The following is an 11,278-nucleotide window of genomic DNA, read 5'->3' on the forward strand; positions in this document are numbered from 1 at the left end:
AATCGTATGAAAAAAAAAAAGAATATATATATATATATATATATATATATATATATATATATATATATATATATATATATATATATATATATATATATATATTCCTTACAGTCGTCAGATATAAGGCAATTAAGACATTTCTTTCCTTTCGTCTGCTCTCCACCTGCAACACTGATGTAGCCACCACGCAGGTATTGTCGTTCCCTGCTTAAGCAAACATGCCCTTCATAACGCCAGCTTGTGTGACACACACACACACACACACACACACACACACACACACACACACACACACGAAAAAAAAGTTATAGCTGCATTTCGTAATGTTCTTTTTAGCGTTAATTTTTTGGCCACTGCAGTGCAAAGGCTACCTCGTAATCACAGCTTTAGGGAGAATATTTCAATAATCCTACACTGTACAGAGTTCATCACTTATCCCACTTATATAATTCTGTCATTTTTCTTTGTGTGTGTGTGAGATAATTCCGCACTGTCTTCATTAATTCACACATGTTCCCATATGTATCAACTATTAGACGCTTCTAAGCATACAGTTCAGTTGGAGAAGCTCTTATTAATCAATTCTCCTGATGATTACATGTATTCTTGACCTTGGAAGTCAGGGATCAACCATTATGGCTATATGGATCGTGTCTTTCAGAGACCAAGAACCCCAGCCAATGTTTAACCACATCTCTTCTGTTCCAGATTATGAGTGGTCGCATTGGAACAGCTACCAACAGCACCAAGCCTAAAAAAGAGAACACGGTCGCAATGACTTATACTCTAACCCTCGTTACTAAACCAGGTGAGTTAACTGACCTCCTGATACGTGGGACAACATCCTTTCTCCTGTTTGGCCTCTTCCTATGGAGTGATGGCATCCAAAATCCCTCCCAGATGGACTAGGTTGCAAGGTACTCTGAGGTCCATAATTTGACACAGATCGTAGTTAAAAACATACATGCTAGAGTTTCTCAACAAGGCAACTGGGATTCAAAAGGAGCCTTTGACTTTTTCAAAGAGCAATCGACGAAGTAGCACACAAGAAACTGTTACGTAGATTAAAATCGCATGGAATAAGGGGATGACCTAAGTGCGTGAATTAGTGACTGGCTCACCAACAGAGAGTAAGGTGTAGTTTTAGGTGGCGACGTCTCATACTGGCTGAACGAGACTAGTGGTGATTGTCGACATATCAGACACTCACCAAGCTGTCTCTGCCGTAGACAAAGCAACTCTCTTTGGTTCTCTTTCTCCTCTAACCCCACCTTGGATGACTCTAACATTCCTTCATCCACTGACGCTCCTCTTACTAATCCTATGCCTCTCCACGTAACATTTTTTTTTCTGATCTGTCCGAAAAGCGCTTCTTTATGTGGACACAAGCAAGGGTTATGGTCCTGATGGCATGCATCCGCGTGTACTGAAGGAGTGTGCCTCTGAGCTTGCTCCTAGGCTTCTTCTTGTCTGTTCTGTTTCTGTTTAAAAACCAAAACTTTTCCTTCTCCTAGGAAGCATTTATTGATCAATCCCATCTCTAAGAAGGGTAACTGATCATTCTGACCCATCTAACTATTGTCCTACTACTTTAACATCTACCATTTTTCCAAAGTTTTTTCTTACCCATCTAACTATTGTCCTACTACTTTAACATCTACCATTTTTCCAAAGTTTTTTCTTACCCATCTAACTATTGTCCTACTACTTTAACATCTACCATTTCCATAGATCCCTCCTCAACCCCCATATCCTTAAACACCTCGGAAGTCAGTCTTCTCTCTGATCACCACTATGGCTTTCGCAAGGGTAGAGCCACTGGTGATATTCTTTACTATCTTAACAAATTCTGGTCATCATCCTTGAAAGATTCTGAGGAGTCTCATGCAGTTGCCCTTGACATATCCAAAAGCGAGACATCGGGGTCTCATCTCTAAGCTCTCCTCTTTTGCCTTCCCTCCCTCACCTTGTTCCTTCACACTTAGCTTCCTCTCCAGCCGATCTTTTTCTTTGGCTGTTGACTGATTTGCCTCCCCCCTTTTCTTCATCAACAGCGGCGTCCCTAAAGGTTCTGTCCTGTCCCCTACACTTTTCCTCCTAGTTTCAACGATTTCCTCTCCTCCACACATAATCAAATGCAGTTATATGCTGAGAACACAACGCTGCATTCATTTACATCCTTCAATCCTGCTCCTTCCTCCCTCTTTCGATCTGCATCTCGTCTTGACACAGCTTCCTGAACAAACTCAGACTTGGACAGGATATCTCAGTGGAGTAGAAGTGATCTAATCAGTTTTAATGCCTCCAAGACCCTGTTTCTACCCATCTCTTAATCGAAAAATCCTTACAACTGTCGTCTCTCCTTTGACGTTCCGTAATTCCACCTCTTAACTCAGTTGAACGTCCTTTGTATTGCTGAAACATCCACTCTTTCTTGGAAGCCCCATAATACAGGAATAGCTACGCCTGCCTCTAAAAGCTGGGTGCCCTGTTTAGATGTCGCAAGTGAACAGTTACTCCGTTTATACATAGGACTGATTCGTCCTTGTATGGAGTACTGGTGTCATTCTTGGTTTGGGTTGAGTTCTGCCTCCTTACTTGACAGAGTTGAGTCGAAAGCGATCCGACCTATAAACTGTCTCAGGCTAACTTTCAGAATTGACGCTCTTGCCCTACGCCATAATGTTTGTTCACTTCCCCTCCTCTGTAGGTATTACTTTGGTTTTTACTCCCGAGAGCTGGCTGCTTGTGTGCCCCCACCGCTAGGTAGACCACTCAGTACTTGCCAAGCTGCTTCACATGTGTGTGTGTGTGTGTGTGTGTGTGTGTGTGTGTGTGTGTGTGTGTGTGTGTGTGTGTGTGTGTGTGTGTGTGTGTGCGGGCGTGCGTGTGTGTGTGTGTGTGTGTGTGGTTATTCATTTTTCATAAAAAAATGGAGTTTAGTATAATTACAACTTTGTAATCTAACTTGTAACGTGTGTACTTGGGTTTCAGGCGAAGCGCAGCTCGAGAGCTCAGTGAGGTATCACGACAAAACCTACGAACTCGTGGCTGATGTGTCGAGAATCAACAAATACGGCAACCAGAGCCACTGCATCATTGACTTCACCTACAGAAAATACTGCTACTGTAAAGACCTGCTGTAGCGAGACATGCTTGACACGCGGCTCTGTGTCTTTAGCTCCGATGGTGGATATTTCTAGTCTTATGACTGATAGGAAGAATGAAAGGCTAGTGATTCTTTTGACAAGAACTTCCTCGCAGCAGACAAAGCACTTCTGGAAATGGAAGGATGAGTACTTCCTAAGAAGGACTCCTATGTACGGTAGACAAAGCATCACTGGAATATCCTATACAAAGGATATGATAAAGGATGGTTCCCTTTCCGAAGAGTTGAAAATAAACAAATGTTGCATTCCAGGAACGAGTGGAATGGAATGAGAGAATGAACGCAAGTGTTTATGACCCGCAGCTAATTATTCTGGTGTTGTGAACGTATGTGACGAAAAGGATGTTATATATGATAAAAGTCATGCCAGACTTACCCGCCAATGAAAAATTATAGATTTTCCAGTTGTGATATCGTTGCAAGACTTGACGAATGGACTGTAAAAGGGTCCAAGTGGAAAGTAATTTGCCTGATCATTGAATATCACTGTAACAGTGAAGAAATTCCCTGTAGGAATTACTTTCTCTCTTAGTGATAGAAGTTCGTTTTGTACCTTTGAATTTTTATGATGTCATTAAAAAGAATCTGATGTAAAAATGTTGAGTAATTTTGATACAAATTTTAGCATATCTGAGAATGAAGTATTGTAGACAGAGTCAAGGACCAGACTCGTAGAACATGGAGCAGTTATGAAAATTGATTTTCTTCTGTTTAAGTTATAACAGCCGGTTTGATCTGACCTTGTATGGAGCACTGCTCTCACACAGCTGGGCTACTCCTAGCTGTACGTCCTTGCTCTCCTACTGTACGGGGGAAAGAAAGGATTATCACTACGGTCACTCCTCATATGGTTAGTATCCACACAGAATCTATGGGAAACAGCAACCACACGCTTCCAGTGGAGTCAGTCGAAAAGCTGAGGCACATTTTCTTTCTATCTCCATCTCTTTTTTTTTTTTTGCTACATTTATCTTACCTTTGTGAGCTTCTACCTTTCCACAACCATCAGCTTAACTGCATAACTAACCTATAGTGTCTATAATATCTCAGAATCTCTATATAATATCTATAACATCTCGTGCATTTCAAGAGATTTCCTTTTTATTTTAGTTTATTAAGGTGGGAGAAATTTACTTTTTTCAAAGAACGTTGGGAGAAATGTTCTTTTCTTTAATCTTATTTTACTTTATTGACTTTTCCTGCCATAGCCGCGGTCATATCTACTCTCCTTTATCCTTAGATCGTCAAATAATTTCAGATTTTCCTCTAGCACTTTTTTGTTTTTCATTCAACTAAATTTCTCATCTCTCGAGTCACTTATCCTGGTGTGGGTTTTTCACTTATAGTATACCTAGGAATCGAATCACTCTCTCCTTGAAGGATTCAGCAGGAAATATGTGCCTTTGAACCTATGTACAATGTTTCATGAATCTAAGTATATAGATACCTTTGCCAAGAACAGGGTCGAGGGGCGCAGGTCTGAGGATGTAGTGTGTGTGTGTGTGTGTGTGTGTGTGTGTGTGTGTGTGTGTGTGTGTGTGTGTACCCCTCTCACTGGATAAGTTTTGGCAATAAATATCAGCTGGTTATTGCTACCCCTCACCGGAAATTAGTATCTGCAGTCGATATGGGTGTCTGAGTCGCTACCAACCTCAAAGGGAGATGTTTCAACATGCAATTTTATGTGAGCATCATTAACGAAGGGAAAGGCTACTCTGTCTGCAGCTGTGTGTGTGTGTGTGTGTGTGTGTGTGTGTGTGTGTGTGTGTGTGTGTGTGTGTGTATGTATGTGTGTGTGTGTATGTATTGTGTGTGTGTGAGTGTGTGTGTGTGTGTGTGTATGAGTGTGCATGTGTGTGTGTATGTATTGTGTGTGTGTGTGTGTGTGTGTGTGTGTGTGTGTGTGTGTGTGTGTGTGTGTGTGTGTGTGTGTGTTACTAAGAATATTTATGGTAATATGTTTCAGAAGTACACGATTCTGAAAAAAAGGATATTTGTGGTTACATATTCTCTTGGCACGAGGATATACAAGCAATATGTCTGGTATAGGGGATAGGGGAGAAAGAATACTTCCCACGTATTCCCTGCGTGTCGTAGAAGGCAACTAAAAGGGAAGGGAGCGGGGGGCTGGAAATCCTCCCCTCTCGTTTTTTTATTTTAATTTTCCAAAAGAAGGAACAGAGAAGGGGACCAGGTGAGGGTATTCCCTCAAAGGCCCAGTCCTCTCTTCTTAACGCTACCTCGCTATCGCGGGAAATGGCGAATAGTATGAAGAAAAAAAAAAAATGTCTGGTATGAAACCTTGGTGTAAAGAACTCGTCTCGAAGTATGTGTCAGTACCTCCTTTCGAGGTTGAAGAGTGAGCAAGGCCTGGATGGTGTGCGTACATGGGATGCCAAAGATCAGCACGCATTACGAGGGTCAATACTGAGTAGAGCAACACTTTGGTTCGTCTCTCCTCCCTTGGAGGAGGATGGCAAACGAGGAAGGCGGGAATGAGGGCATAATCCCAGAGCCACAGGCTGAGCGAGCGTTCTGTGGACTATGTACACCACATGGGTTAGCACGCAGTGTTCAGTGATACATACCCGTTAGATAGAGGATTCGACGAGCAGTGTGAGTACGTAGTTACGTAACAGAGGATTCGACAAGCATTCTGTGGGTAAACAATTCCTAGATATAGGATTTAGCAAGCAGTCTGTGGGTACAACGCTTTGATATAGAAGATACAGCAAGCACTCTCTGGGTACACAACTTTGATAATGAGGATTCTGCAAGCACTCTGTGGATACATAACTTTGATATAGAGAATTCTGCAAGCACTCTGTGGGTACACAACTTTGATATAGAAGATTCAGCAAGCACTCTCTGGGTACACAACTTTGATATTGAGGATTCTGCAAGCACTCTGTGGGTACACAACTTTGATATTGAGGATTCAGCAAGCACTCTGTGGGTACACAACTTTGATACAGAGAATTCTGGAAGCACTCTGTGGGTACACATTGATAAAGAGGATTCTACAAGCACTCTGTGGATACACAACTTTGATAAAGAGGATTCAGCAAGGAGCAGATCTGGTTTCTAGCCCAAATCTTGAAAGACTTTTTCGTATCTGTACTTAAGATCGAAGACACAAACCCATGTTCCGAATCCACTTTCGCTGAAGAAATGGGAGAACTTTCATCAACAAACAGTTATAAAATCTGGAGACAATACTATCAGCAAGAACCGAATGAAAATGAACTGATTGCCTGGTCCTGATAAGCTTTATCTGAGGACAATGAAAGAGGCGAAAAATGAGTGAGTTAAGCCTTTGAATGTCCTTTTTCAGAAAGTCATTTTCTATAATAATATTTCCAGATAAATGAAAGTGTGCCAATGTAACAGGAATATTAAAAAAAGAAAAAAAGGTGTTAAGTCACTACCCGAATATTACCGTCCAGTTAGCTTAACGTCTGTAGTTGGAAAAGTTATGGAAACCATCATTCGAGACAGAATTGTATACCATGTAGAGGACGACCACTTAAGAAACGATTCTCAGCAAGGTAATCAACAAAATCGTTTCCTGTTTGGCAAATCTGCTTGATTCCTATCACGATATAATCAACATGTATGATGAACGAAAAGCATTTGTTATCATTTATCTAGATTTTCATTATGCAGTCGATAAGGTATTGCATTAAATGTTATTAACATAGAAATCAAGTCACATGGCATTGATGGCGGTTGTACTTGGGTGGATGGGAAGAAATTGATTGACTGGCCATAAACAGACGTAAACAGACGTAACAAATAGAACACCAGAAAGATCACTCATGGGGACAGTTTCCTTTTTCATATGTATTCAGTGATATTGACAATGGTTTGCATTGCAAGATCTCAGAATTTGCTGATGGTACAAAGCTTGCAGGTTTCTGACATCTTCCACTATCACAAACACTCTCGGAAGGACCCAGTGGTCAGTTGCTGTTGGAATTCCTTTGTATTCCCATGTATCCCTTTGTATACGACGAGTTAGATGATTTAACAAGCAGTGTTAAGTTGATAACTCCCTACAAGTTAGAGGGTTCAATAGCAGCGTGTGTCAGTGTCTACTTACACAGCTCTTGTGGCTGCTTGACACCTTAAGGTAAAAAGATTCAACAGGTAATGTTTACGTGAGTCCTCACATTGAAGGTAAAAGATTCGGTTGAAAGTTTGAGCGCGTACCTAGCTCTTGACTCAGTGGCTTAGGGTGCCCTCTGTGGGTACTTATCTAAGGAGGAATAATCTCTATACCTATAAGCCTTTGGTGTAAAAAGTAAAACTCGTATTAACTCAAAAGTACATAATATGTATTTGGATTCTCTTTCCATTTGTTACCGTATTTTTGGGAACACGTAAGGTAAAGTATTGTGCAATTTCTCTTTTATTTAACTCACCAGAAAGGTAAGAATGATACAAGAGAGTCAGAAAAAAATAAAAGAAGTATTAAGAATGTATGAAGTGAGATGTGTTAAGTTCAGCGCTTCCTGAAATAAAAGTAGCCACAAATGCCTCCGAAACAAACTGTGGTTATAACGAACACGATCATGGAGATCATGTACGATTCTCTTTCCTTTTCGACACTGTTGTATGCCCCCCAAGAAGGCCCTTCGGTAACATTGGGAGTGATGCTGGTCGTGACTGGCCCCTGAGACTCATCCAGAGTTATGTGCCACCTGAAAATTAAGATGAGAAAAATGACTGAATTGACTGCGCTACGAGACGGTGCACTATGGAATCAGCGTTCATTTCTTCTTCTCAGTGTTGACTGAGTAGCATGTGTGCCGTATCTGGCAGGTTATAAAGAGGAGAGAGAAAGATGAGAGGAAGAAGAAAAGATGAAGGAATGAAGAAAGATAGATAGACAGACAGACAGACAGACACAGACACAGACAGGCAGATTGAGAAAGTGTATCATTACCTGTTTGGATACTCTTGCTCCAGAGTGCATTCGTCTTTGATAAGCATATAGTTGTGGTCATCTGGTGTCAAAGGCTTCCACTTCGGAATTTTCAGCTTCTTCCAGCTATCTTCATCTGCGTCAGGTGTGGGATCTCTGTAACAATGAGACAGAGCGTTAAAAGAATTAAGAAAAAGGTGAAAATATTACCCCATTCTTCACACCGACAAATGTGCAAGAAAGGATAATATTGGCATAGATTATACAACTGAAGTATTCCACTTTATCTATACCGTACCCATGGATAGCAAAGTTGGTCCACATCCGCACCATGCGATCCTTCACTGTTATCTGTTGGCCCTCGAGAACAGCAGGGAGAGGAAAGATGTACATCAGTTCGTCCGAATGCGTCACGCCTTTGAGATAAAGAGAGATCCAATACCTTTAATCCCATAACATACCTACGAGTTCACGAGGGATCTTGAGATCACCTTATGGCAGATTGACAACAGCAAGACAAGACATTAATCATAATCATGCACGATACATAAAGCTAAATCAACCCATTACGCTTTGGAATGACCAGTACTTAGTCTTGTTTTTTCATTCCAGTATTTGTATGTATTCGAGTTATCTATCATAGCTTCATGTCTCTTCCTCGAATGTGGTTGTTACATCAACGAGAGACCCTACCTGGTCTAAATGGTAGGTTAGTGGCGCCCATAAACAGCCACCTGAACATTGTGTCGTCCGACTCGAAGTCGAAGGAGTAGTAGAAGGTCTTGGGCTTGTCCGTGTGTTTGGCATGGAGCTTGGCCGTCTCCCAGCCCCCAGCCTTGAGGAAGAACACGCCCGCCATCTACCTCGCCGAGGAAACAACACGCGATCATTAGTAATCCATCTGATACCATCAGCCGAATATGAGTGAATATTACCTCGATTCTTCAGTCGAGTTGATATAAGAATGAATAGTATTTGACTATAATCTTCAGTGGATTCAAATTTCAAAACATGAATTTGACTAAATCTGACTCATCTCATTTCAGGGTCCAATATTGAAGAATGTGACCAGTAAAGTATGGGAGTTTATGAATAGAGACAGTAATTCTGTGGTCCTCATAGAGAGTCTTAAACTAAGTTGGTCTAGGGTCTTGCTGGTACCGACATGTAGCACCAGAACTATAACACATCTAAGTTGATTTCTGCTACTCTATAAAGTTCCCGCTCACAGCCAGTACCCACAGACCGTTCTTAGCTTACGTCTACAAGACCCGGGGAAGAATTGTTGAGGTCGGCCAGGTCTCTTCCGCCGATGAAGGAGTCTTGCAAGGACTCAGCGATGCCATGAGTCTTGTCTGTCACTCCTGCAGGAAACAATGATGACTTAAGTTCTCGGGACTTCGTGGTAGTAATCATCGCTTAAAACTGAGTGTAAGATAAGTTCGTCCTGTTTCATCGTAAGTCAAGGTTCAGTCTGCTATTTCATAAATGAACGTCATCAGTCTGCTTTACGTTACCAGGTCAAAATGGGTCAACACACCACATCATACGTAGGTCAAGGCTAACATGGGTCAATTTACCATATCATAAATCAGGAAGATCAACACATTACATCATTAATCAAGAACAACATAGGTGAACGTACCACATCATACAGCAAAGTTAAGAAAGTTAGCAGAGGTCACTATATCACATCATAGATAAAGGTCATTGCAGGTCAATTTTAAGGTCAACATAAGTACAAAATCCACATGATGAATCAAGGTCATCATACCATATCATAAACCTAGGTTAGCATATCACAGCATGAACCAAGGTCAACACACCACTTCATAAATCAAATTCATCATGTTCTGATACACTAAGATTAGGAATCTGCCCATTCGTACACCAGCTCCTAACTTCCAGTCTGCAATGTTATCTGTGCAAATCATCACAACGAGTCTAACGCAATTCCTAAACAACGAAGCAGTACATTCAAGACAGAGATATAGAAGGTCTATACCAATCAGTAAACATTTAACAGATCTATATCAAACTATGAACCATTTAGCTGATGTATACCAATCCTTAAAACATTCATTAGGTCTATATCAATTCATAGACCATTCAATAGATGTATACCAATCCGTAAGCCATTCAACACATCTAAACCAATCCTTAAGCTATTGAACAGATGTATACCAATCCTTAAACCATTCAGCATTGTTATAGAACAATCAGTAAACCATTCAACAGATCTATATCAATCCATAAACATTCAGCAGAGTTATACAAATCCTTGAACCATTCAACAGATCTATACCAACCAGTCCGCAAATCGTTCAACAAAGCTATACCAAATCGTAAACCATACAACAGATGTATACCAGTGCGTAAACCATACAACAGATGTATGCCAGTCCGTAAACCATACAACAGATGTATACCAGTCCGTAAACCATGCAACATATGTATACCAGTGCGTAAACCATACAACAGATGTATACCAGTCCGTAAACCATACAACAGATGTATACCAGTGCGTAAACCATACAACAGATGTATACCAGTCCGTAAACCATACAACAGATGTATACCAGTCCGTGAACCATACAACAGATGTATACCAGTCCGTAAACCATACAACAGATGTATACCAGTCCGTAAACCATACAACAGATATATACCAGTGCGTAAACCATACAACAGATGTATACCAGTGCGTAAACCATAGAACAGATGTATACCAGTGCGTAAACCATACAACAGATGTATACCAGTGCGTAAACCATACAACAGATGTATACCAGTGCGTAAACCATACATCCACTTCCCGCTCTTCTTACCGAAGGCGTTGAGGAAGTCGTCGATCATGTCGTTACGCATGTACTCCTCGTCAGTGCTGAGGTTATTTGCCACCAGATACTCCAGGTACATGACTTGAAAAGAAAGGAAAAAGTAGTGAAATTAGTGATTAAATGAGACAAATGAGATATTTTTACTCATTGACTTTTTGTTACTTTCAAACATACTTTACGACGTCTCTACCAGATGGACAATAACGGGGGTTAAAAGAGTAGAAAGCTGAAAACAAACTGAAAATACATGAATCTCTTTATAACCATATATACTTGTTAGTTCTATATTCCTTGTGTGTGTGTGCGTGTGTGTGTGTGTGTGTGTGTGTGTGTGTGTGTGTG

General features: G+C 40.9%; 2 protein-coding genes across 7 annotated transcripts in view; one reads left to right on the forward strand and one right to left on the reverse strand.

Annotated features, from left to right (window-relative positions):
- Window positions 1–3,766, forward strand: part of LOC139747395 (uncharacterized) — a 38,032-nt gene extending 34,266 nt beyond the window's left edge. For all 5 annotated transcript variants that reach the window (XM_071659694.1, XM_071659689.1, XM_071659690.1 and 2 more), the window contains exons 8-9: window positions 709–808; window positions 2,995–3,766. In XM_071659694.1, coding sequence (XP_071515795.1) covers window positions 709–808; window positions 2,995–3,146 — 252 coding nt within the window. In that variant the 3' untranslated portion in view covers window positions 3,147–3,766. The remainder of the gene's footprint in view (window positions 1–708; window positions 809–2,994) is intronic.
- Window positions 3,767–7,564: 3,798 nt separating this feature from the next.
- The window catches only part of LOC139747394 (juvenile hormone esterase-like), a 19,090-nt gene continuing 15,376 nt past the window's right edge, over window positions 7,565–11,278 (reverse strand). For both annotated transcript variants that reach the window (XM_071659687.1, XM_071659688.1), the window contains exons 10-15: window positions 10,925–11,017; window positions 9,357–9,460; window positions 8,790–8,955; window positions 8,395–8,512; window positions 8,118–8,252; window positions 7,565–7,872 (exon numbers count right to left, since the gene is read on the reverse strand). In XM_071659687.1, coding sequence (XP_071515788.1) covers window positions 7,674–7,872; window positions 8,118–8,252; window positions 8,395–8,512; window positions 8,790–8,955; window positions 9,357–9,460; window positions 10,925–11,017 — 815 coding nt within the window. In that variant the 3' untranslated portion in view covers window positions 7,565–7,673. The remainder of the gene's footprint in view (window positions 7,873–8,117; window positions 8,253–8,394; window positions 8,513–8,789; window positions 8,956–9,356; window positions 9,461–10,924; window positions 11,018–11,278) is intronic.

This window comes from Panulirus ornatus, chromosome 68, assembly GCF_036320965.1.
Source record: "Panulirus ornatus isolate Po-2019 chromosome 68, ASM3632096v1, whole genome shotgun sequence".
NCBI lineage: Eukaryota > Metazoa > Arthropoda > Malacostraca > Decapoda > Palinuridae > Panulirus > Panulirus ornatus.